The 25,026-nt window shown below is 56.0% G+C and overlaps 3 protein-coding genes across 32 annotated transcripts in view; 1 reads left to right on the top strand and 2 right to left on the bottom strand.

The window, feature by feature from the left end:
• SYNGAP1 (synaptic Ras GTPase activating protein 1) overlaps positions 1–15,236 on the bottom strand; it is a 31,205-nt gene extending 15,969 nt beyond the window's left edge. For 3 of the 17 annotated variants that reach the window (XR_012501077.1, XR_012501079.1, XR_012501078.1), the window contains exons 1-7: positions 15,031–15,233; positions 11,655–11,776; positions 9,324–9,429; positions 2,975–3,066; positions 2,343–2,464; positions 443–596; positions 121–219 (exon numbers count right to left, since the gene is read on the bottom strand). Coding sequence is in view for 10 of the 17 variants with exons in the window: in XM_074348482.1 (XP_074204583.1) it covers positions 121–219; positions 443–596; positions 2,343–2,464; positions 2,975–3,066; positions 9,324–9,429; positions 11,655–11,776; positions 15,031–15,097 (762 nt within the window). In the remaining 7 variants the exon portion in view is untranslated. Of the gene's footprint in view, positions 1–120; positions 220–442; positions 597–2,342; positions 2,465–2,974; positions 3,067–3,188; positions 4,106–7,037; positions 7,194–9,113; positions 9,252–9,323; positions 9,430–11,654; positions 11,777–11,879; positions 14,921–15,030 lie in introns of those variants that run through there. The other 14 variants (XR_012501073.1, XR_012501075.1, XR_012501076.1 and 11 more) reach the window with 12 other exon arrangements.
• Positions 15,237–17,206: 1,970 nt separating this feature from the next.
• CUTA (cutA divalent cation tolerance homolog) lies at positions 17,207–18,835 on the top strand. 8 transcript variants are annotated; one of them, XM_010949082.3, is made up of 7 exons: positions 17,266–17,345; positions 17,429–17,480; positions 17,741–17,949; positions 18,109–18,168; positions 18,275–18,320; positions 18,449–18,498; positions 18,615–18,835. In XM_010949082.3, the coding sequence occupies exons 2-7, from the start codon at positions 17,439–17,441 to the stop codon at positions 18,739–18,741; spliced, it is 534 nt and encodes a 177-aa protein (XP_010947384.2). In that variant the 5' UTR covers positions 17,266–17,345; positions 17,429–17,438; the 3' UTR covers positions 18,742–18,835. The 8 variants fall into 8 exon arrangements, with proteins under 8 accessions (XP_045368195.1, XP_045368194.2, XP_010947384.2 ...); XM_045512235.2 differs by having other exon boundaries at positions 17,267–17,345; positions 17,429–17,546; XM_045512239.2 differs by lacking the exon at positions 17,429–17,480 and having other exon boundaries at positions 17,207–17,345.
• A 98-nt stretch (positions 18,836–18,933) lies between these two features.
• On the bottom strand, positions 18,934–24,770 carry PHF1 (PHD finger protein 1). Of its 7 annotated transcripts, XM_074348496.1 has the most exons (16): positions 23,823–24,765; positions 23,434–23,568; positions 22,916–23,090; positions 22,742–22,823; positions 22,538–22,633; positions 22,016–22,116; positions 21,768–21,916; positions 21,496–21,591; positions 21,269–21,337; positions 21,002–21,125; positions 20,831–20,898; positions 20,560–20,664; positions 20,262–20,451; positions 20,083–20,177; positions 19,726–19,806; positions 18,934–19,570 (listed from the first exon to the last, which is right to left on the bottom strand). In XM_074348496.1, exons 3-16 carry the CDS (start codon positions 23,072–23,074, stop codon positions 19,282–19,284), a joined length of 1,704 nt encoding a protein of 567 aa, XP_074204597.1. In that variant the 5' UTR covers positions 23,075–23,090; positions 23,434–23,568; positions 23,823–24,765; the 3' UTR covers positions 18,934–19,281. The 7 variants fall into 7 exon arrangements, 4 of the variants coding, with proteins under 4 accessions (XP_074204597.1, XP_074204598.1, XP_074204596.1 ...); XM_074348497.1 differs by lacking the exon at positions 23,434–23,568 and having other exon boundaries at positions 19,726–19,803; positions 23,823–24,768; XM_074348495.1 differs by lacking the exon at positions 23,434–23,568 and having other exon boundaries at positions 23,823–24,764.
• Positions 24,771–25,026: the final 256 nt, after the last annotated feature.

Below are 25,026 nucleotides of genomic sequence, written 5' to 3'. Positions count from 1 at the left end.
GGGGTCTCCTCCTGCTCCTCCGGGTCCCCTCCACCTCACTCCCCTCTCCCCTAGGCCCCCAGCTGCCCCTGCAGCTTGACCTCTGCCTTGCCCACTCTGTGTCCCCTTGACTCCCAATACCTTGTTGGGTTTTACTGCCCGCTGTAGATTCTCGATCCATTTGTCCCTCTCAGCCGCAGAACGACAGGCAAAACATTTTGTTCCTGATGACGTTGTTACCTAGAGAGGGTGTAGGGGTGAGACGGGGCTCCAGAGTTGCAGTGACTCCTAAGGCCTGAGGCCCACCACCCTCTCTCCCTCCCTGGCCTACCCTCCTGTCTCCCAGCCGCAGAGGCTTCTATTCCCTTGACATCCCCACCTATGCCGCTTTCTCCAGGCCTTTCCGCCCTCATGCTCCGTTACCCCTGCCCTTGGGCCTGCCCCAGCCCATTAGACCCAGTACCTCAAAACAGAACTCCTGGCCCAGGATGGAACTGTGCACTGGCTTGATAATGGAATCTTCATCCAAGTTGAGCTCCAAGGCCTCGGCCGCACTGCTAGGACTCAGCAAGGACTCATGAGAGTGTGACTCCTTAAAGCTCTGCATCAGCCGGGCCCTGGTAGGCAGGGGGGTTCAGGAGGGAGGATCAGGGCCCCACTATGCACACACCCCCAGAGCCTGCATCATCCACCTGGCTCTAGGACGGAGACCTGGGGAAAGGACCTCCTAAACCCACTTCCCAAGTGGACACAGACACAGACAGAAAGAAACCCAGTCTATCCCTGGGGATGGACATGAGGGATACGAAGGAAACTCGAGCCCTTTATGAAACACACTCCCCTCAACCTAAGGGCTGGGGACACCTCGAAATATCTCAACCCAGAAACGGACCATGGCGGGAAAAAAAAGGCGAACAGGTGGGCCTTGGACACTTCTAGGTGGGACTTCCAGGTGACCCCCCAAACACCAGAGCCTCAATATAAGGGGGAAAAAAGTAGAAGTAAAGAACCAAAAGCACAAAGATGCTTGTCCACGCTGGCACACAGGCAGGGCCTAAAAAGCATTTATTGAATCAAAGAATGAATGGGGTAAGAGAGACCAGTTTTAGCAGGATCAGGGGAAAGAGTGAGGGAAATCACAAGAAATAGGAAAAAACTGTGGGCAGAAGAGTGAGAATGGAGATGAGAGGCTGAAAATGATGACTGGGGAAGGAGAGGAGATGGGGACAGAAGGAGAAAGGGATGAAGAAAAGGTACGTGTGCAGGAAGATAGGATGGGAGATGATGAGGAGGGGTGACCACAGAGCTGGACGTGGGAACAGATGTAGGGGACAAGAGGGGATGAACTTGGGCAAATCACTGCGGGAAAGCAGGAGGTGAAAGGGGCCACAGGACAGTGAGCGAATGGAGCCAGCTAGGGGCTGGAGAGTAGAGAGCAGTAGGGAAGCGGGAGGGGGAGCTTGGGTGTGGGAGCCTCCATGAAGCTATTTATAGCAGCCCCGTCATTCTGGGCTCCGTTGCCGTCAGCGCGACGCTCCCCCGGCCCCCCGCCCCCGCGGCCAGGAATACCATGCCCTCACCCCCCACCGGCCCCAAATCCAGTTATGGTGACATGGGAGGGGGGAGGGGAAGGTGTGACTCACCTATCCCAACCTCCCTACCTGCCCAATCCGGGGGCGGCCAGACATGGGGGAAAGGAAGGACAGGGCTCTCCCTGGGGAGACACTGGGTGAGGGGGGAACCCAAAAGGTACCCCAAAAAGCAGACCACAGAAGCAAACAAGCTTTCCTTCAACCCCAGCCTGGTTGGTGGTGCCCTCTGGACTTCTCCGAGGACTTCCTTCTCATGCCTCAGTCCATGGATTAACCCTTCAGCCTCCTCTCCCCATCCTGTCAGCCTGCACACACCTGTGCCTGCCTCCCCTCTCTCTACACTGCCCCTTCTCTCATCTATTAATACCTGCCAGCCTCACCCCAACCTGCCATCCTTCCCTCATACGGCTACCTAGGTCACACTGCTCCCCTCCTAGCCACCCACCACCCCTTCCCTGGGTTCCTGAAATGTCCACCCCAGGCTCCAGCACTCCTCTGTCCTTCTGGGATGGAGCCCATCCTTCCATCCGCCAAAAGAGTCCCTCCTTGGCTTCACCTTCATGCCCTTTCCTGCCTCTCTGCTCTGTCCTCTCCTTGCACCCTGCCCCTCTCCTGCTGCTTCCTCTCGTCCTCCGTTCTAGCCCCTGCCCTGTAACATCTCTCAATCTGAGGCCTTCAACCTCTGCACTCAGATAAACACCACCCCTCCAACCTCACTCTAGAGCCCCCTACATTGCATCCAACTCATCCCACCCAATCCAGCCCCTGTACCGGTCATGGTCAGCACTTCGGAAGCGAGGCAGGATCTGGCGAAAGCTGCTGGTCCGGTCAAGTTTGGGTTGTGACTTCGTGCGTTTGATGGAGCTTTTTAGCCTCCGGCTCAGGAAGCCTTGCTGGGTTGGGGGGAAATGGGGATAGGGGTGGGTTGGGACAGCATTGGTTCTACTTACTTACCCCTCAGCTGGTGAAGAACCCCTGGATGAAGGTGGGATGAGGGGAAAAGGGAAGTCTCTAGAGGCGAGGAAAGGGGGATAGGAGCCCTGCTACCAGTGTGTCTTCCTGTGCTCCCACAGTGTGAGTGCACACACGCACACAAACACACACATACACACCCCAGCCTGGAAAAGGTGGGAGGGCTGGTCTCAGAAGCAGAGGGGAAGAGCCAAGGAGAGGGAAATCAAAGAGATGAGGAGACACACACACACACACACACACACACACACACACTCTCTCTCTCTCTCTCTCTCTCTCTCTCTCTCTCTCTCTCTCTCTCTCTCTCTCTCTCTCTCTCTCTCTCTCTTTCTCTCTCCCTCCTGCCCCCTTTCTCACAATCCTGGGGCTCCAGCTGGGGTTGGAGGGAGGGGACCCAGCTGAGCCACATCTGGCAGGATGTGTTCACTCACCGAGGGCCGGAAGGGTGCAGCAGGGGCGGCCTCCATGCTGTACTGCTTCCCCCCTGGGACGCTCTTCCTCCTCGAGCGACCCAAGTGGTATTCTGGAGGGGAGAAAGGGACCAGAAGGGAAGTTGGGGAGCGGTCCGTATTGGCCCAGGTTTCCACCCCTGGCCCCAGCACACTCGCCCACCTCCCTCTGCCCCTCTGCTCCAGCCTCACCTACCCCCCGGAAAGCAGCAGGAAGAGCAGCGGCGGCTGAGAGGCTGGCAGCGGGAAGGAGGGGGCAAGGAACCCGAGCCTGAGCCCCCCGAGGGGGATGGGGTGGGAGGCCTTAGGCCCATGACTGGGGCTGGCAGTCAGCAGAGGGGCATGGCTGAGAGAGTCAAACTCCAGTAATAAAGGACACCCAAGATCCACAGAAGCTAGGTCCTTGGTGCCCAGCCCCCCCAAGAAGGGGCTAGCTGAGGTGGAGTTGTGTTAAAGGTCATTGACCAGAGGCAGGCTTTCCTCCTCCCTCAGCTGGACACATCTTCCACCTGTCCCCTGCTCCTGGAAACCCTGTCTGTCTTGAGAGCCAGGACTACCTCTCATGACCCCTTCCCTGGACTGGAGGGGTAAGTCTTGGAAGGGACATGTGAGGAGTGGAAGCGGAAGAAGCCTGGGGACAGAAGAGTCAAGGAAGGGGCAGGGGGAGGGGAGAAGGGGCCAGTTCCACGTGCACTGCAGTGGCAGGGACTCAGAAGGGAAAGGGGGAAGGAGAAAAGAGAAAAATGCTGGGGACTGGGCAAGGAATGGGGAGGATGGGCAGTGGGGATTTGGGGGGACTCTCAAGTGAGGGCAGGGAGAGGAGGAGGAGGGGAGGTGAAGGCCGATGAAGCTCTGAAGCTCGGACTGCTCGAGTCTAGAGGGGTGGCAGCTGGGAGAAGGGAAGCTCTGGTTCTGATGCCAGGGAATTTAGAGGGGCTGAGGGGCTAGAGGAAAATGAAAGTGGGGGATGCCAAGCTCCGGTTCCAGCTCCAGAATGGCTGCCCAGGCCTGGGCTCCCCCCTCAGCCCCACAGTCACCACTGCAGCCAATGGGGGGGCAGGTGCTGCATCAGGGGCGGGGCTACCATCTCCACGGCAACAAGAAGCTACAGGCTGGGGGGGGGGTGGACCGGAAGAGCTGTCTGTTAACCCTCTAGCTTCCAGAACAAGGGAAGGCCACAGCTACATGTTCACTGTCTGATTCCAGAATTGCAAAACGCCTGCAGACTGCCCTAGAATCAGTTCCCAGCTCCCCTTTGCCTCTAAAACCCAGGTGTTAGGAGGTCTGCCCATGTGGATCCCATGACACAGGAATCCGTGTCAGTTCCTCAGGAACACATGTGTAAAGCACAGAAACATACACTGAGCTGTTGGGGTACGTGTATATGAGAACCACAATACAAAAAATAAAGAGGGATCGAAGTGCTTATGAGACATACAGACAACCGTGAGTGTGGGGGTGCCACGGGTCCACATTCTGAGACCCTGAGGCCCACATACTCCAAAGGATACATGCTTAGACATGTGAGCACTGTAACAGGGGGGTACATACTTGGACCCAGACACCCACATGAGAGCTGCTGGTGTGGATGTATGGCCTCAAGTCCCTCGGGCAATCATGTAGGCAGCACACTACAGAAAGGGACACTTAACCCAGAGACTCACACAAGGCCCTCACACCAGGGAAGCCACTTTAACCTCTAAGCTACATGCTTGAGTACACCACAATCCTGACCACATCAAAGTATCCCTGTAACCCAAAAGCACAAACATCCTTCATTCACATGAAAAGTACAACCACAACCACTCTGTCTCAGAATAACCCCTTCTTCTCCCCTAGGCCTTCCCTGACTCCAACACGGGAATCTGATTGCTACCAGAATAAAGAAAAAACAAGGAGCAAATGCATTAATTAGCCTTGTTACACACTCAACATTGCATCTGAGGGTTCAGGACATCTTCCTAGTCTCTGCATTTCTCATTCTCATTCCATGGAATGTAGCTCAGCCATTATTTTCATAGGCAAGCTCCTGTAATAAAGGCATAAAGTCTAACTTCAAATCCACTAAATTTTTGCTTTGGAACTTAAGAATTAACAGAAGAAGAATAGACATGCTAATGGGTTCTCTTGGTTCTCAAAAGTATTATAATCTTACACATATTACCAGGCACTAAGACTCATGAACTCACGTATAAGTCACAGGTACACGGAGGCCATACACACATGCTTACAGAGACTCACTGCCACAAGAGGAAAAATAGCAGAAACACAGAGGAAAAGGGGGCAGAGTGACAGAAACATAGGATATCCTGTTATTAGTGCTGCATGCAGTGATATGCACAGAAAATACAGCACATACCCATGTCCACACACAGAGCAAACCTGATGAGCATACACTGCGATCCTGGGTCTCCATGTCCCATCCCTGCACGATATATACACACGTGCACATGCATAACAGCCACCTACACAGACCCGTAACACAGGCATTGTGCACACACCCACACATGTACACACCCTGTATACACACACAATTGCACTCACACACACACACAGCAAGGGCTTGGACTCCCACCTCGCTAACCTCTCTAATCTTGCCATCACCCACAGAATCTCCCCCTGCCCTCCAGTTCCCCAAATCCCTTGCCCTTCCCTTTGGCTTTTCTTCCCTGTCACACCCAGCTGACAGCTCTCAAGGGGAGCCACGGAGGGAGGTTACCAAAGAAGGCTGAGCAACAGAGTGGGACAGAGAGCAAAGAAATGGGGGGCAAAACTCTGTGCTGGGAACAGGAACCTCTAATGACAGTTCCTGCCGTGACAGGCCTCACTGTGAGCCAGTCTCTATGATGGCCTCCCCGGATCCAACCAAGTTTGATCCTACACAAACCCCGTGCCCTTTCCCAGAGATCACTTTACCAAAGGCCTGACTCTCTCCTCCCCTCGCCTTCCCAGCTTCCAGGCCTCTTCTCCCACCATCTCCATCCAGTTCCCCATCTTAAGCCCTCTTATTCTCTCCTCTCTCTTCTAAATCTGACTCGACTATCCCCCACATTCCCATTCTCCAGCCATGCTTTCTACCTGGCTCTCTCTCCTCTGCAAGCCTCTCTTATTCCTCCTCTCCCCCAACTCCTCACTTTTCCTCTTTACCCTACTCTCTCCCTTTTCAGGCTTTCTGTCCCCATTCCCTAACCCAGCAAGGGTTCACACCTGCTAACTCAAAGGTGTTTCACATATGATAAGATTCTAAAGAACACACTCATACACACTTACTCCCTCCCCCTACTTGCACACCACCCACATCCAGACACGCCCTGGACACACATGCTGGGATTGACACAGATACCCAGGCCAGTGATGGAACACACATGCAAAAACACACACCTGCCACCAGGGACACAGAAAATTCTGCTCATTCAGTCACATATCCCCAGATACAGGAGACTGACAGGAGGTGAGTCCCAGCAAGGGACGTGCATGCTCAGGGTCAGAGGTGACAGGTACCAGTGTGGCCACGGACTGTCCCACAAGCCAGTGGCCAGCCCAGCAGCCCCCTAGGCAGGAACCAGGCAGAGACAGGATAAGACAGGGCAGGCTTGCAGACAGCTGGTTGCACATGTGTGCTCGAGGAACTGGGCCCCGTGTACACATGGCACTGACACACAGGGGACACGAGCCTGGGCACGAACACACACACACACACACACACACACACACACACACACACACACACACGGACCCCCGGGCTGCCACCTCCACCGAAGGGCTCCAAGACCACCCCACACCGGCGGCCCCCGCGCGCTCGAGTCCCTGTCCCCACGAGGCCGGTCCCCGACCCCCCGACCTCCGCTGCCCCCTTCCAGTTACCATAACTCCCCCCACTCGGAAGATGCAGCGAGAACATGCGGAGGGAGCAGCTGCCGCCGCCGCCGCCGCCGCCGCGGCCTCCCCACCCCCTCCCCGCGCCCACGCACACGCGCGCCCCCGCCCCACGAGCGCGGCGCCCCCCCACCACGCGCCCTCCTCGTCCGCCCGGCCCCGCCCTTACCTCGCACCGCCCCCCGGAGGGGGGCCGGGGGTGTCCCCGGTGGAGGAGGGGCCCCCCGCCCCTGCGCGGGGGAGGGGCGGGGTGCGGCGGGAGAGGGGGCGGCGCGGCCCGGCTTGCGCCGCCCGGCGCGGTGGGGGCGGCGGCGGGGCCCGGGACGGCCGGCAGGGCCGCGCGGTGACGGCCGCGGGAACGGCTCCCTCCGCCGCCGCTCCCGCCGCTGCCGCCGTTGCCCGGGCCCCGCCGCCGTTGCTAGGCGACCGCTGCTGCCGTGGCCGCCTCTGTCACGAGCCCCGTCGCCCGGAGACAGCGCGAGGGAGACGGGGGAGGGGGGCGAGGGGACCCCCAAAACCAACCAGGCCTCCCACCATCCCCTCCTGAGCAGGACCCCCCCACCAAAACCGCGGAGGGAACGAGGGGCGGCAGCTCCACCCAGCAGAGGAGGAGCCCTGGATTCCAATGCCCCTCAAAGGTCCGGCGACCTCTCCTGGGCTTGAGAGTCCACAGCCTCTGCACACGCCTTCGCGGGCCCAGGCTCCCAAAGCCCCCAAAACTCCTATGTCCCCTGCACATCCTCCATGCCCTTTACACATTCCATGTTCCCCTGAAAACCCCAAACATTCACCATCTATCAACTCTTTCGCAAAAACCTGCCCTTAAATAGATACACCCCTGGACCTCCTCCCAACTCCCAACCCCTACTGAGCCTCCAACACAACCACCTCTACATAACATCCCCAACTCCAAACACACACGGGTGCGACCACCCAAAACATACAGGAGACCCTCACCAGAGCCCCCAAACCCTGAGGACTAAGGAGAAAGATGGGGAATATGTTGGCAGAGACACCAACCACGGGATATATGATAAACATGCTCCATGAGCGTGTGACCATTCTGGCCTGGACACACAGGTATGCACACATGCACACAAACCTTTCTCACACATGGACGTCACACACACACACACACACACACACACACACAATGTGACAGACATCACACACATTCTCTGTACACACTCCTCCTCCTTCACCACCAGCACCACCACCACCACCACCACCACCTGGCTTTGCCTCAGAGAGATGTGCTACCCACACACTCCCATGGTCAGAAGTTTCCATGACAATGACACACATCCCTGGCCGACCATTCACCCAGGGTCCCAGAGCTGGCCCCAATGGCATTAAGACCTGGGTCTATCAGAAGAGGGCTGAAGGGAGCCAAGGGATGGAAACAGGCCACTGGGTCTCTCTAAGGAAGAGAATCTGCAAGCCTGGATCTTTGAGGGAAGGGGGGGCTAGTGGAAGAAAGGGGTCACCAGGGGTTGGAGGGATGAAGGACCTGGACCCCTGGTCCTGGAAGGGTAATGCAGTGGTAGGGGGCAGTGACAAGGGGATTTCTGGGGGCCGAGGGCGGCTCTCTGCACCTTGGCTGCAGATCTCTGTTCTCTGCCTTCATCTCCCCTCACTGTTCCCATGGAAACCTTTTAAGCGAACTTCTCAGGAAGACAAAAATCTTTTTTTAAATGACTAAAGAGGGGGGTGGAGGGGGGCAGAAAGAGGGAGGGAGGGGAAGAGACAGATGGAGAGAGGGAGAGAGTTGGAGAGACAAGAGTACATAGCTCTACAGACAGACAGAAAGGAGATGAGATGGGGGTCTGATAGAGTTCCACGGGAGCAGAGGGGAGAGGCAGAGGAATCAGGAGGGACAGAGAAAATAAGAGAAATCGGGGAGGGAAGAGAAAGAGGGTGACAGAACTGCAGAAAATAGAAGCCGTTGATGAGAAGGGGGAAAGGGGGAGGCAAGAAAAGAGGCAGGGTCCCCAGGCCAGAAGGCCTGGAACAAGAATCAGGAGCGTGGGGGTGGGGCAGAGGTTGGGGGGAGGGGGAGGGCAGGAAGTAGGTCATTCTCTCCAAGATCCCAGACCAAGGGCTGGGAGGGGCAGGGGCAGCAACAGCCGGACAGGAAGCTAAAGATCTAAAGAGACTATTTTTACAAGCACCAGGAAAACAGTCAAACTTCGCTGCTGGAGAGGAAAAAGGGAGCGAAACAGCAAGGACCACTGGGGCCTCTCACCCACAGTCTCGGTCCCGCTCAGATCCCAGAGGAGGGCGCCTTAGTCTCCTCGCAGGCTCCCACTCGCAGGATGCGCGACTTGGTCTCCGCCCCCTCCCGCCCTCTGGCAGCTCCCACGGTTCCCGGACACCCCCTCCCCTGCAGCTCGGTCCACCTTCGGCCCTCTCCCCGCGACTGTCCGGGGCACGAGAGCCTGCTCGGCCGCCGTACCATGCTCGCCGTGGGGCCGCCCCTCCACCGGCACGGAGACTGTGCGTCTCAGCAGTTTGTTGCGACTGGACTCGCTCCTCCGGTCCCGGATCAGAAGGGGGTGTATCTAGGGGATGCGGGGGTGTGTCAGACCTCACTGGCCCAGGCTGTCCCTCCTCTTTCCCTCCCCCACCAAGGAAGGATGAGCCTCCCTTTCCACCAGGCCTGCCCACCTTCTGCCCCTGCCCCTCCACACTCTTTAAATGTCTCTGGGTGGTCATTTTTCTTTCCCCTCTCCCTCCAAGTATGTCTCCCTCACTCCCTCCCGTCCCACCCTGATCTTTTCTGCCACCATTTCTTTTGAAACACCCTCCAGGGAATTCTCCCAAGCCCTACTCAGCTCTCCCTGAAACTCCTCAACCCCTCTGACTTCGCTGCTCTCTGAATCCACTTCCCCCTTGACCTTCACTTCCTCCCTTCTCCCTGCTTTCCTCCCAACCTCCCACCTCCCTCACCCTCTTCCCTCCCTCCGTGGCTGTCACGGGGGTAGCAGAAGCTGCATTTATAATCAGGATCCACAGCTTGTCTCCCTCCCACGGCCAGGCTTGCGGCCAGAATGGGACCCAACCTCCCCACCCCCAGAGGGCCTGGTCACCTCCCCCCACCTTTCATCTCCTTCCATCGTCCCCCCCACTCAGCCTCTGTCACTTCCCTTCTTCCCTTTAGCCATCACCTCTTCCTAAGCCTCCTCCCCAACTCTCCCTTGCCACCTCCTTCCCAGCCTCCCCCTCTCCAACCCTCCAATCTCCACCCCTAAAGGAACCACCTACCCCACTGGTCCCCAGCCCCAGTTCCACAACCCACCCAATTCTAGCTCCCTGTGGCCCTACACACTGCTCATTTTCTCAGTTCAACCTGCTCCTCCTTCTCTGCACCGTTCCTACTTTAGTCTCTGGCCACTGGTGTTCCCCTCAGCTTGCTGACCACTGGTCCCCTTGATCTGTCCCCATCTCTGTCGTTCCTTCATTACCCTACCCATGGTTCTCCCTCTTCATCCTCACACAGTCTCCAGTTTCCCTAGTTCATCCTACGGACCCCAAACCCTTGGTCAAGACCAGTGACCACTAGTGAATCACTCAAATGACCCCCAATGCCTAAAACTTCAACTCTCCAAACCGTCTCCATCTTTAGCCACTATGTCCTCCCCTAGACACTTGGACTTTACTCTGTGCCTTGGAGGCTCTCTACCCAGCCATCTCCACACTAACTTGCCCCCCAGGTCCCTCAAAACTCTGGTTAACCTCCACTCCAATTCTAACCCTGCCTCACCACACTCTCCCCGATAGCTTTTGGGGGTACATCTCTCACCACCTCTCTGGTCTTGCAGCCTCCCTATCACCCTCTAAAGCTGGTCCCCCACATCACCCCCATTCCCTGAATCACACCTGGGCATGCACCCTTCATATTCACATCCTCTGTTTCCTCTGATGGACCCTCTATGGCTGACCCAGCTCCAAAATCAGAACCCACACTCCCCTGGCTATCTAGTCCTCCATGGCCACCACCTCCCACAAGGATCCTCTGTTCATTTCATGTCTTTCACTCTGGCCAGTCCCTGCCCCTATTCCACTCCTACTCCTTTGGACAAATTCCCAGTTCCCCTCAGCCCCAGCTATCTTCTCCCTTCCACTGCTTCCTGATGTCCCTGGTGAAAGCCCTCTCATTGTTTTTCTAAACCCCCATCTCAGCCTTCCATGCCATCCACACCAAGATCCACTGATCTCTGTCATCTTTCCTAGTATCATGCAGCCCCTTCCTAGTTTCCTAGAGACCCCACTCTCCCCTGCCTTTTCTCTGAGTCCCTCAGTTACCCCTCCCTGCATTCTGCCCCATGCTGGGGAGAGGACTGGGAGTGGTCAGTGATGGTCTTGCTCAGTGGGCTTAGAAGAGAGGGTTCCCGAGGATCACTTTGGAGGTGACCCTTCCAATGTGGTCCCCATTTCTTCACCCTTTCTCCAAGCTCTTTGGTTTCTGTTTCCTATCCTAACCTATCCCACGATACGGGCAGGGTGAAAACAGGGAGCACCCCCAGATCTTCAGAACCACATCTCCTCCCCAACACTGAACATGGCCCTCAAAGACCCCTCTGGCCAAGGTGAAAGAATAATTGCCTCTTTTCACATCCGGACCCAAATCTCAGTGACAACTCTCTTCTCAACACTTGCAAATGTTTCTCTTTTTGTCTGCCTTCTCTGTGTCTCTAGCCCCTTCACTAATGATTCTCCCCATCTTTCTCTCCACATTCTTCCCTGCTCCCCCAGGGTCTTTTCCCAACCTTCCCACCCTGCTCACCTCGTCCTCATCCAGCATGAGAAGCTGGTTCCCCGAGATGATGCAGAACCGAGGGTTCCAACCAGGACGATCATATGGGGAATGAACGTATTGGGTTCGGTGCATAGGGGGTCCCCGTACATCTGGGGGGTGGGCAGAGATACACAGAAATGGTAAGGGAGGCTCTATGCATTTGGGAGATAGAGGCCTAAAATGACAAAAGTGGGAGAAGGGGACCCTACCCACCTTGAGGAGATCACAGATGAGGGTGAGGCACATGGTAACTTTAAAGGAACAGAAGATAAACTTCTACATTTGGGGGAAAAGAGGTGAGGGAATCACATCACAGGGGGCTCTGTAGACTCAGGGGAAGAAATACAGAGGAGTGGTTCAGGGAGGGGAATTATAGCGTGACAGAGAGGGTAAAAATTCAGAGGCAAAGAAAAGTGAAGCTCTCCATCCACTTAAGAAAAATAGAAAGATGGAGGGTGCAGCAAAACTGGTAGAAGGAAAACACAGAGATTGGTGGTAAGTGTCTGAGAAGAGGGCATCCAGATAGCTGCAGAAGACAAGGATTTGGAAGGTGGGACCACCCATCAGCAAGAGAGTAAGAGGAAGGCCACAGAACCGTGGGAAAGAAGGATGGAGATGTAGGAACATTTGGGTCATAAGATTCTGAGAGCTAAACATCTAGAAAAGAGAGGAAGTGAGGGAGCTTACCTGTTCACAGAGTCAGAGTCATGAGAGGCCCTCCCTTCCTGCCTCTCCTCTTTATTCCACCCCCTCCTCCCCTGGCCAGCCCTGCTCATCCTTTGGGGAGAGTTCTGGTTCTTCTGGTGGTAGGGGGAGGATGGGTCTCGTCAGCATCAGGCTTTGCAGAGGCTAAAGAGTGAGGAGGCAGGAGATATGTCCTTGTTTGAATGAATACGGAATTGATCTCCTCCCTGACTCCATGCCTAGAAGTTGAAGAGTCAGTTATGTCCCCCCAGGCCCCCAGTCTCCATGGACAGGATGGAAGCCAACTTCACAAGTTAGGAACCTTCCCAAGGCACAGGGAAGAGCTTGAGGAAAAAAGAGACGTGGGAAGAATGGAAGATCTAGGCCTGTAACATAGAGGAGGCCTCTGAAGACTAGAGCTAGGGATGGGAAGAAAACTTCCAGAAAATAAGAACAGTAGATGAAGGGCTGTCGATGCTCAGAGACACCCCCAGAGTCCCACTTGCCCGACTTTGCTGTTCTTCCCATGCCCCCATCCCTGCAAACTGCCTCTCCTTTAAACCCCAATGCCACATCACAGGGACACAGGGGACAGGGCCTGTGGAAGTAAGAGAGAAGTCAAATTGGTGACATCGAAGTGACAGAAAACAGGCTTAAGGAATCAGAATGAGAGAGAGTTTAGAGAAAGAAAAATAAAATTCTGTCACCTTTACAGGATAATTAATCATGGGTATATTGCAGGACAAGCATTGGTCTTTAAGCTTCATTCGAACTGAAAGCTCTGAGTAGGAGAGTTTTGAAAATTTAGCCCCTATCTGTCTCCAGACATGCTTCAGATTTACCCAACCTGCAGATCAGAGTGAGAGATGAACTCTCAGAATATAAGTATCTAGAAACCCCAATACTTTGAAGCACTCAGGATTTCAATGCCACCTCAGAGACTTCAACCAATACGCTCTAGATACAGAGAGTACCAATGCCTAGGCTTTAGGACTGCAGGCAATGCAGGCAACATGCCCACGGCAATCAGACCCTGAGACCCCCAGCAGAGACATCTGTTGACACATATCATCACTATGGGAGAAACTGGTTCAGGCTGCAGCCACAGGGAGGCAGGCTAGACATCAGGGGGCAGACCCTCCTCCTGGGAGCAGTGCAGGACCCAGGAACTTTGCTTAGCAGCAACTCTGGAAATATACACACACGCAATATTGTCTGGACTTAAGTAAGGATGATTCTGGGAGGCAGATGCAAGAGACAGAGGAACACAGATGAAAAAGGGATAAGATTTACTAGGATGAGAAATCCCACAGGGCTCAGATGGGGATCTCTTTTAGGTCTTGTTCCAACCATTAAAACCTGTGTCTTTGCTCCGCAGCTCTCCAGCACCCCAGGAATTAGAGGAGACGAGAAAAGAGGAATGGGTGATAAGACCCGGGGTATTAGGGGAAAGTGGGTAGGCACAGACTTGTGGTGACAAGATGGGGAATGGGGTAGGGAATAGAGGATGGGGTGGAGAAGAAATAACAGGGATGGATCTAAGAGAAAACGAGACAAAATGATGGTAAAACTCTCGGGACAAGAGAATATCCCAGAAGGGCCCAAATGGACATGGGGCAGAGGAAATGAGGTGGACCTAATGGGGTGTTAGGACAAGGGGTCAAGAAGAAGGGGGTGAAGAGGTGGTAGAAATGTAAGGGAGCTACCAAATAAAGGAGGGGGAGAGAGAGAAAATGGACAGCAGGGAAGGGACTGATACAGGGGAAAGACAGAAGGGGGACTCATATAAAGAACGGACACCATATTGGGGGAAAGATATAGGTGATGGACACCAGAGGAGGGAGGGGGAATGGAAATAAGGATTGGAAGTGGGGGAGGGGAGTAAAAGTGATAAAATACAAGAAGCAGATAAGACCCCAGAGGTTACATTTCACTGGTCAAGGGCCTTAATGAGGGTCAGAGTCTGAGGCAGGGTCCTAACCTGCCCCCTACTCTCATCTCTCAGTCTTACTTTTATTGCCCCCTCCCCCTCAACAAACACACACGTAATTTGGCTCTCCCCCTGCCCTGGTCTCTCCTCCCCCAACCCATTCCCCATTCCCTCTCTCCTCTTTTCCCTCCATCTGGACCCTCCATTCCTCCCTCCACCACCCCCAACTGCCTCCCTCTCTCTCCATCTGGCCCCTTCTCTCCCTCCATCTCCTGTCTTTTTCTACCCCCTACTATTCTCTGAGCCCCCCACCATATTCTACCCATCATCTTCTTGGCTTCTCTTGTCACCCCTATGTTTTCATTTTCCCCTCCTGGCCCCTCTCTAAGCCTCTGCCCTTCTGTTTCCGTGATATTTTCCTAATCTCTCAGCTCCCACCTCTAAATTATTTCTGCAGCTCTTCCCCCAACCCTATCCTTCTATCTTCCCACCTTTTCTGGCGATCTTTTTCTCCTTCATCATTTTCCCCTCTGCCCCCTTCAAGGCCTGTTTCCTGCCCCTCCGGCCCCTATCTACCCCTATCCTCTGGCCTCCAATCCCTCCTTCCCCATTGCTCCCATCCCTGCCTTCCCGGTCTTCCTCTCTCCCTCCATTTCAGCTGCTCCCTTCCCTGGCCCCAGCTCTGCCCACTCCCCAACCCCTCCCCCCTTGCCCCCCCGTCTGGCCCTCCCCCTCCCCTCACCACCGTACCTCTGAAGGGGGCATAGGACATCGCGGGGATGCTCCCCCGATGGATGGAGGCGCGAGACCTGCTCATCAGGCCTGGGGGGGAGGGGGCGGGGGGGCCGGGGGAGAAAGAGAAGAGAGAAAGAGGGGGAGAGAGAGGGGGAGAAGGAGGAGGAGGTGGAGGAGGAGGAGGAGAGAGGAGGAGAGAGGAGGAGAGGGGAGCGGAGAGGAGCAGAGAGGAGGAGAGAGGAGGAGGAGGAGGAGAATAGGAGCCAACGGCAGCAGCGGCAGCCGGGAGGGAGAGGGAGAGAGAGAGAGAGGGGGGGGGCGGGGGAGCGAGAGAGAGAGGAGAGAGAAGGAGGAGGAGGAGAGAGACTCTGCAGCCCCCACCCCTACTCAGAGAGAACTAGAGAGGGAAAGACCCTTGACTCAAAAACACACCAGAGAGAGAGGGAGAGCAGTTCTAAAGATGCAGACCCCAACCCTGAGACAGGGAGACCACAGACCTACAGAGAAAAATATCTTGCCTGGGGGAGGGGGCGGTTAATCTGAGGCACAAACCCAAAGTCCAGAGGAAAAGAGACCCCAATCTGAGGAAAAAAGATCCAAGACCCCCCAATCCGAAAAGATGGGTCAAAGATCAAAATCTGAGCACCCAGTCTCAAAAAGGTTCTCCATAGCCACAGAAATCTTAGACTCCAGACTCAGTGATTTCAGGGACCAAGACCTAAGACCCAGACTCAAAGAGAAAGATGAGACACAGATTCAGAAAGAATCCAGACCTAGAAGTAGGTCTTCGAGAACTCAGACCCAGAGAGAGCTATCAGAGACCCCAGACTTAGATCCCAGAGAAAAGAAATTGCAGACTCAGAGATTGATCACTTAGAGACATAGAAACTCCAGACCTGGACGGGGGTGCAGAAGAGACACTCAGCTAGCCAAAAGAAGGAGAACTCAAAGACTCCAAACTCATAAAGAAGAGTTTGAAAGACCTCAGAGAGAGGGTGATTGCAGACCCAGAAACCCCCGAAACAAAAAACAAGGAAATTCAGTCCTGAAAAAGATCCCAATGCAAATACTGAAAGACCCCACAGATCTATCTCAGAAACAAACTCCAAAGCCAAAGACAGAGATCTCAAGGAGACCCCAACCCCAGGGAGTTAGGGATGAGAGAACTCTGACATCAGCCTGGGAAATGCCCAGTCATACCCACCCAACAGACCAGAGACCCCAGACCTAGGAGGGAGGGGGAGTACCGGGTATGGGAAGTGGCAAGAGCCTTTTTCTTGCTGCCTCCTGCCACCTCTGTCTCCTCTCATTGGCCCCTCTCTCCATTTTTGGGTCACAGGACGTGCTTGGGCCCCAGGGAGGTTATGTAGGGCAAGTCCTGGCTCCTAGGGGGATGGGTTAAGGGAAGGAGACCCAAGGATGAGAGGTAGACCAGTCCTGGAGAGTGAACTAGGAAGGGGATAAGGGACAAAAGGACCATCATTACTTCCTGGTGTCCTATTCATATCCCAAACCTGCAGCCATCCTCTCTACCCTCTCCACCCCCACGGAGTCACTAGACTGTCTCCAGCTTTGGGGTTTCACTTAAGAAGGTTGAGGCGCTCTCAGCCCCATTTTAATCATCCTCTATCTCATTTACAGGGTCTCTGTCCTTTTAAAATGCCTTTCCTCACCTAGCCATGGTCTTGCCATGCCATGCCTGCCTAATCACTTCCCCCCAACCAGGGACAGCTGCCTTCTCAGATTATCATCATGCACTCCCCAACCCAGGCATCTGTCAGTCCTAAAATTGCAGGGGCTGCTCTCTTCAACCCCTAAGGTTCAATCTCCTAAGACTCTCTCATTCCTCAAGGCCTTCAAGAACAGTGTAGGGGCTGTTACTAGGCACATTCTGGGGTTTAAGGATGATTTCCCCACTCGATAACCTGACGCATCGACTCCGCGGGGTCTCCAGCCCCCCTTTCCTAGAGCCAGCTCTCTCATCACGTGGCTTGCAGGGCTACCCGGCGATTGGCCTCTTCCCACAGCTCATTGAGGTACTGCCGCCTGAAGGGACCGGCCCCCTCACGTGACAGTGGAACGCAGCTGCGGCTCTGCTCAGTCGGCAATTGGCCGTTTCCGGTTTACACGGAAACAGGCGAGCCATTTCCGTGCACGTCTTCGGGTACAGCTGTTGGTTGGCTGGGTCCCTCTTTGCTCCTCCCTCACCAGGAGGCGGGGCACACCGGGCCACATGAGGGCCAGGATTGGCCGGCTCTGGAGGTTAGGGTGTTCCGGCTTCTACTGTCACGTGGTCTGCGCTGTTTTCATATCACGTGGCTGCCGCCCAGGTAAGAAGAGGCCGCTCTTCCTGGGTTTGGGGTCCTTTCTCGGCGTAATGTGTGGTCTTTGATATTCAACCCTCCTCTACCAGCATAGGCTGCATGAGGTGGGGGCGGGCTCCCACAATCCTGCTCGGCGGAGGGGTGAGTGACCGCCCCTCCCCTTCCGGTACTGGAAGCCTCGACCACCACCCGCATCCAAAACCCGAGGTTGGCCCCAAGGAGGAAGTGAAAACCTAGTCTTTGCTTTATTTCGGGTTACTCTCGCAGCTTCGGGAACCTTTTCCTTCGGGGTGCAGACGAGGGAGGGCAGAGACTTGAGTGTCTATCCAAGCGAAGGGCCCCCGGGGTGTAATTTCCTGGGGTATTTATGGGGAGACACCGAATTCACTTCCTGCTCTCAGGCCGCTCTGCTCTTCTCCCTTCTTTGGATGCCGGCGCTGCTGCCTGTGGTCTCCCGCCTTCTGTTGCTATCCCGAGCCCTGCTGTCCATGGCTTCAGGAAGCCCCCCGTCCCAGCCCTCACCGGCCTCGGGCTCCGCCTATGTTCCTGGCTCGGTATCTGCAGCTTTTGTCACCTGTCCCAACGAGAAGGTCGCCAAGGAGATCGCCAGGTGGGGATCTCGGTGTGGAGCGAGGAAGGATGTTCATGAAGGGAGAGTTGGGGGTGGGGGAGAAGAATGCCCTCCCGCTGCTTCCTGCCTGTCTCTTGGGCTGCTAGTGCAAAAATCCGGGTCATGGGGGCTCTGAATGGGCTGTCTCTTAACCTTCAGGGCTGTGGTGGAGAAGCGCCTGGCAGCCTGCGTCAACCTCATCCCTCAGATTACATCCATGTGAGTCACAGGAGTTGGGGGGTTAACCTAACTCAAGGGGCTGACTGGCAGTCTTTTTCGTTGGGGGAAATCTGCTTCCACAATGCTCTCTCCCTGACCTTTTCAGCTATGAGTGGAAAGGAAAGATTGAGGAGGACAGTGAAGTGCTGATGGTGAGAAATGTCCCCCCACACAACAAAAGCCTAATTCCATGACCACTTACTTTCACCCCTTTCCCTCGTCTGAGATCATGAAATCAACTCCACCCCTTGTTTCAACCATGTTTGTCTTCACCCCTTAGATGATTAAAACCCAAAGCTCGTTGGTTCCAGCTTTGACAGATTTTGTTCGGTGAGAACTTTTGAGATGGGTAGAGGTGAGGGTGAGCCTTGTTGGGTGAGCCTGAGGGGGGACTCCTTTAGGTAAACCTTTGAGAGATTCCCCACCCATCCTCATCTTTTTTGCAGTTCTGTGCACCCTTACGAAGTGGCTGAGGTGATTGCATTGCCTGTGGAGCAGGGGAACTCCCCGTACCTGCATTGGGTGCGCCAGGTTACAGAGTCAGTTTCTGACTCCAGCACAGCCCTACCATAATGAGCCCTGTTCTTGCCATGTTCCCCTCATATACTTCAGTGCCCTCTGACTTCCAGATGATGACTGGACCTTAAATAAATCCTATCTTTAGTTCTCTGTGCCTTATTCCTTGTCAAGAAATGAATTTGGTTGGAAGGATTAGAATTGCTTCTAGCCCCTCCGTTTACATCTCTCAGAATGACTCAGAGCTGCTAAGCTTGTTTATTTATCTTTATTTCAATCATACAGAGCCCGGGACCCTTTATCATCCCCCTTCCTCAGTCTCCATCCCCAAGGGTTAAATAATTTTAAAAAATATTTAAAAAGCTGTAACAAAATAACATCAAAGGAAATGGGAAGAGGGAGAGGGGAAGGGTCAGGAATCATGAAGGGAGTAGAGAAGAGAGCCTCTTCCCCAGCCCCCTACCTGGATTCCAGCCTGGGCAGTAGGGAGAAGTACCTCCTACTGCCCCAGGTACATCCCAGCTGTAGGTGAGGTCAGAGGTCAGGGTATGAAAGTGCCGGTGTGTATGAATGGGAAAGTGGGCAGAGGCAGGCTGTTCAGAAGATGCCCCCACCTCCCCACTCAACCAGGTACTGCACAGAGCCATCAGGCCGTACTCTCCGAGCAAGGACCCGGACCGGGTCCCCTCGGGACAGGTAGCCAACCCCACCTCGGACTCCTCCCCCAGTCCCAGGAGACAAACTTCGGCACAGGGGAGAAGAGGGCGCTGAGCGTCTAGGGAGACCTGGGGAGGGGGCAGGGACTGAGGAAGATGAGGCAGTCATCGAGTGGGGGGCACTTTTAGGGATATCTGTGGGGAAACCAATGTGAAGTTCCAGGGGTGACCTAGGGAGAGAAGGAAATTGTGAGTCCAGCATAGATAAGGATTAACCAGAAATGGAGGCCATGTGTGGCTCAGAGGAACAAAAAAATGGTTAGAGACTGAGGAACTTAACACAGAGGTGAAGAGGAGTATCAGAGATAAAGGGGTAGAATCTCACCTGTCTGGGGGTTCACCATCCCCAGAGGTCCCTGCGGTGCTGGCAGAGGGGTGGAAGGAAGCGAACATCCGGATGGGACTGCTGGGGTTGGGGAGGGGAAAGTCAGGACAGGAAGCAGGGGAACAGGACCCTCTCCCCCTGAGAATGGTGGAGCTCAAACACTACCCTCAAGGAACCCCCATCCCCAGGATACTGGGAAGCAGACATTGGTTCTAGAAGTCTCTCTAGGACAAGAAGTGGGTAACCAAAGGGGAGAGGGAAAAGAATTCTGAGTGAGAAAGTCCAGAAGAAGATGTAGACAATTGGAAGAGAGGTTCTGAGGGAGCATATCTGGTTGGAGGGTGGAGGAGCACTGACCTGGGCAGGCAGCGGGCATCTGTGGGACGGAAGTTGTAGCCGCTGCTGCCCTGGTAACTCTGGTTAGGACTGGAGGGTGGTGGAGACACTGAGGCCTAAAAGGAGCAAAGGACTGAGAGATAATCCTTGATTCCTTCCCACACCACCATTTGCCCCATGGGGTTCCCCTGCCCCTGTACCTGCAGTGCCCTCTGCAGACGAGCCCGCTCCCTCTGCTCCTGGGGCTCGGGCTGATTGCGCACTGCTGAGGGTGGCCCCAGCTCCTCCATTTTCCCCTTCTGCCTCCTCCTCAGGGGCTCTGGCTCCGGCCTCCGGCGCTTCCCCAGGGGACGTGAGACCCCTCCCCCAGGGCCCTGCCCTGAAGGGAAGCTGTAAGAGGCCTCCTTATCCCCCCAGCCCCCTCCCGGACACCCCAAAGACCTCCCCATTTCCATACATAGACCCTGAGAACTTCCCCATCCCCCCTGGACCAGTGACCTGGTGGGGGCTCCATCTCCAGTAGGGGGCTCCACAGGGGGAGGGATCCGAGCATGGAGACCAAACAAGCATTTCCTCTTCTTAATCTCCCTCCCTGAAATGAAACTGGGGTGAGGAGAGAAATGATACAGGGTCAGTGCTATAGAAAAGGGGCCCTCTTATATACTGTTCCTCAGTCCTTTTCAGAGATGATCTCCCAGGTGGGTGGCAGCCCCTCCCGTCCCAGGCTTCCATATCCACTTGTCCATCTCTGAGCCTCCCTCCAACTCACCGGTCCTTGTGGCTGTTGAGAGCGGAGAGGAGCTTGGAAGAACGTTCTCCCTTGGGAGTGTCTGAGAGCTGGGGAAGGAAAATGGGGTCAGGGGAGCAGTGATCCCTCCCTACCCCTTTTCTTCACATCTCCCTCTTCCACCCTAACCCCCAGAGCTCCACTACCCCTTACCTCCCCAAGGAGCAAACTGTCCCAATTCTCAGAGGTGAAGGGGAGGATCTCACGGTCAAAATCAAAGTATTTTTTCTTACAGCAAACACTGAGGTGATAGAGGACAAGATGCGCCACATCCACCCTGGAGAAATATTGGTTTGTCAAGGTTGTGGAAGCGTTCACAAAAGCCAGGGGGGTCCAGGGCAGTGAACTGGGGTGCGTAAGGTGAAATCATGGGGGTGTTGAGAGAGGAGTTACGCTGGGGTAGTGCCTCATCCAGCTCACCAGCGAAGCTGCAGCCTCCGGACCTTCTCAGGGCCCCCCCGACACACACAGCATTCAAACTCATAGAACCTGGATGTGGGCAAGAGGGAGAGAATGCACCTTACCCAGGAAAACTACACTGTGCTGTGGAGGACTCCTGAGCAAGGGTGGGGCGAACAGGTAAGCAAAGCTTCAGATGTTGGGGAGAGAGTGGTTATGGGGTGGGAGGGAGAGCCGCCCTAAGTCACCTGTCCCCGTAGAGGAGGGGCTTGCTCAGACACTGGGTGCAGGCCTCGTGGAACCACTGCAGGCAGCTCCGGCACTGCAGCATTTTCAGGTTCCACCTGAGGGGAAGCACAGGACTACTGAGCTCCAAACACACCCCCCCAACTGCCCCAAACGCTGCTCACTACCTCCTCCCACCCCCTTCAGCACTCCCCTCACCCTGTTCTTTCTCCTTCATTCCCTAGGATCCACACCCTCATCTTTCATTCCTTAACCCCCACCCCTCATTACTCACTCCCCAGGGCCACCACAATAACAGTAGCTCTGCTGCCGGTTGCTCAGATGTCCAGCGTCCCAGTCCAGCCCCTTTAGTCCGTATGGCAGAGAAAGCTTCATGCCCAGCATGGCCCGGGCATAGGGGCCCTTCTTCAGTGCACCTCCCCTCTGCAGAGATGGAGCAAGCAGACCGCTTCAGAGGGGTGGGGGGAGGAAGGGCTTGGGAGAGGCTGTGGGTGGGAGGCTCCCACAGGAAGGTGCCTTTACCTTGGTGGCGATGGCAAAGACACACTGGCGGCAGACCCAGGATGTGCCCTCTCCCTCTCCAGGGGCTGGGGCCCTTGGAACGTGGCAGTCCTGGTGGTAAGCTGAATAATGATAGTATTGATGGTAGACCACTCATTGCATTGCATACCTGTATGTGCTAGACACTGGGACAGAAGAGTCTTATCCATCTCATTTCATCCTTGACCACAGTCCTGCTAGGGTAAGTGTATTATGTTTATGCAACTGAAGCTCCTAGGGGTTTAGGAGGTCCAAGGTCATACGGTTAGAAAAGGGTGTATTTTAACTACTCTTTGCCCACAAAGCTCACACATCTCCATCCCATGACTACCTCTCCCTGTGCTGGAAAGGAGTGAGGTTACAGGGTTGGGGAGACTAGTCAGAGCAGTGGCTTGGGGACTCAGGCCAGGACAGGTGGTGTAAGGACAGTGTTGTAGGGAAGGGTCAGAGGCATCCTGGAAGGCCCAGGGCAAGCTGGACCATTCAGGTGTCCTGCCCTCTCACCATGGCGACACTTCTCACAGCTGACTAGCCGGTTCCCAGGGACCACAGTCTCAGAGCGACAGACACAGCAGAGGAGTTCCTCCCCCGGGAGGGCAGCTATGAGGGAACACAGTGTCAGGGGCCTGTTCTTAAGCCCTCTTTGGTCCCGCATGCCCAATTTCTGTTTTCCATGGGATGCACACTCTCAGGCCTCTAGGGTCTCACCAGGGCTGATGTCTTTCCATAGAACCAGAAACTGGGAATCATCCTCAAACTGGACCAGACACACCTCCCGAGCACTGTCCACCTGGAATGGTTGAGCACAGAAGGTCAAATGGGAGTCAGAACTAGATGAGGGGAATGGAGAAAAGGTGACAGATCAGAGGTCAAATGTCCTACCTTTTTGATGGTCCCCAAATATAGCAGCCCATCTGTCCACCTGGCCAGCACATCTTGACCCTCCCATAGTCGAGGCCTGGGGCCTGAGGTGGGAGCAGGGGAAGCTGGGTCCCAAAGTTGGGGGGCACCAGAGCGGCTCAGCCGAGGGGGCTGTGCCATTGCATCCTGGGGGGGCCTAGCCAGAAGTAGGATGGGAGGAGAAGGTTATGGATGCTGAGGAACCATCCCCATTTTCTTCACCTATTTTTCCATCAAGGACTCTAGCAGGTGTGCTTCTAGTCTCCATATCCCTGAGACACCTGGATAGGAAACCACTGGGCACCCCTTCCAAGCTTCTTGACTCCAGCTCTTCCAACTGAGTCGCCACTAGCTCTCTTCTCCCTAACCACCGCCCCCCACCCTAGTTCTATAGTTTCCCAGCTTCCAGAGCTCCCCTGGGATGTTATACTCTGGCCTTGAGATTTTAGCAGAGACGGTGGTTGCAGAAGCAAAGGTTACCAGTCAGTGTCTACTGTCACCTTCTACTGCTGTTTAGAGGTGTAACAGAGGTGCTCTGTTTCCCAGAGATGTGTTTTGGGAGCTTTTCTGGAGATGTTTTTCAGACTGGAAACAGCTGCCTCCCGAGCCCGCGTGTCTCATTCAGAACAATCATCCTAGTGCCAGGTTATGTCAGGTCACCCTCAAATTCGGGGCTCCCTGCCCCCGGGTTAGATAACTTCCCTGAGTGCCCCGGGAGGGGGGCGTGTCCCAGTCCCAGTCTCTACTCCCCATGACGGCGAGTCTGAGAGGGGACTTGAGTCGGCCCAGCCCGACTCAATGCCAGGGCGGCGCGGCTCTCCCGCTCGCGCCCTGCGCGCCGACCCCCGGCTCCCTGCCCCCCCACGGGCGCCTCCCGCCGCCTCCTTACCAGTGACAGCTGGGGCCGCCGAGAGCCGGGCAGAGGCAGACGTCGGAGACCGAGGCGAACCCCCCGCGCGGGGAGGGCACGTCTAGGCGTCGGAGGGCGTGCAGGCAGAAACCGGGGGGTCCCCAGGCCCAGCCCCTCCGTCCCGGCGGCTCTGGGGCGTATGACGCAGCAGCCAAAGCAGCGGCAGCGGCAGGAGGAGGCGGCGGGGGGAAGGAGGGGAGGGGAGGGGAGGGACAAACCGGCTCGGGGGGGAGGGTGGTGGGAGGGGAGGACTGGGGGAAGGAGGAGCCGGGGGGGCGGGCACCACCTCACCCCACCTCCCTCACCTCCAGCAGGCCTGGAGGGCGCGGGGCTAGCGGCGGCGATCTCTCCGCGGCCGGTGCGGGCGGACAGTCGGACCTGGCGGGAGAGGGAATCCCCGCAGCCCCTGCCTCCAAAGGGAGACCTGCCCTCGGGGCAGGAGGGAATCCCCCCTCCCAGCAGCCGGCCTCCGGACTGGCCCCCGCCCCAAGCCACATCCGTTAACTGCCCCCCCAATCTTCATGGTCACTCCAAGTCCCTCCCCCCGGCCCCAGTTCACGACCCCGCCCTCCATTCACCCTTCCCATTGCCCCCGCCACGCCCTCCTCCCTCAAGTGCCCCGCCCTCCCGCCTTTTCCCCCCCGGCCCCGCCCTCTCCGTGGTTAGTTGTTCCCCCCTTCACTGCCGCCGCGCTTCTGCGCACGCGTGACCCCTCCCGCGCGCGGCACCTGGGAGGACTGAGCCTCTCCTTTATGGGGCGGTGGCTCTCCCCGGTTGGCGCGAGTCGGCAGGCGTACGTCCCGCCCCGCACTTCCAAGGCGGGTGCATGGATCAGGAGGGCTCGTACCGAGGCGGTGACGCCGCCCAGAGCCAGCCAATGGGCGGCGGGCGGGGCCAGCCCTGGCAGTTCGAACGCGAAGGCAGGGAAAGAGCGGGAGGAAAGAGCCAGCAGTTTGTGGGCGGGCGCGCCGGTCCCGCCCCGGGCTCGGGTTTCCACCTTCCCACACTCACCAAAGGAGTTCCTGCCTGGTGCTGGGGTGGCCTGTGGCAAAGGGAAAACAACTAGTACTGTGGATACCCAGTGGGCACAACTCGACGTGGATGAGGAGGGCAGAGTATGGGAGCTGAAGCCCCCGCCCCTCGACTCCAGGGATGGCCAGTTAGGGAGAAAGCCGAAGCTCTG

Source organism: Camelus bactrianus, chromosome 20 (assembly GCF_048773025.1).
Source record: "Camelus bactrianus isolate YW-2024 breed Bactrian camel chromosome 20, ASM4877302v1, whole genome shotgun sequence".
In the NCBI taxonomy this organism is placed as follows: domain Eukaryota; kingdom Metazoa; phylum Chordata; class Mammalia; order Artiodactyla; family Camelidae; genus Camelus; species Camelus bactrianus.
This window is presented reverse-complemented; position numbering and strand designations above follow the sequence as displayed.

What these genes read in the sequence shown, in the direction of transcription:
- CUTA (XM_045512235.2), top strand. Translation starts at nt 17,439, where the DNA reads ATGAGGTGGGGGCGGGCTCCCACAATCCTGCTCGGCGGAGGGGTGAGT. An exon ending in ACCCGCATCCAAAACCCGAG is followed by an intron (nt 17,547 to 17,740) that starts GTTGGCCCCAAG and finishes TCCTGCTCTCAG; the next exon opens with GCCGCTCTGCTCTTCTCCCT. An exon ending in GCTTTGACAGATTTTGTTCG is followed by an intron (nt 18,499 to 18,614) that starts GTGAGAACTTTT and finishes TCTTTTTTGCAG; the next exon opens with TTCTGTGCACCCTTACGAAG.
- PHF1 (XM_074348496.1), bottom strand. Translation starts at nt 23,074, where the DNA reads ATGGCACAGCCCCCTCGGCTGAGCCGCTCTGGTGCCCCCCAACTTTGG. An exon ending in TCTTTGCCATCGCCACCAAG is followed by an intron (nt 21,917 to 22,015) that starts GTAAAGGCACCT and finishes CCATCTCTGCAG; the next exon opens with AGGGGAGGTGCACTGAAGAA. An exon ending in GATGGTGAACCCCCAGACAG is followed by an intron (nt 19,571 to 19,725) that starts GTGAGATTCTAC and finishes TTCTCTCCCTAG; the next exon opens with GTCACCCCTGGAACTTCACA.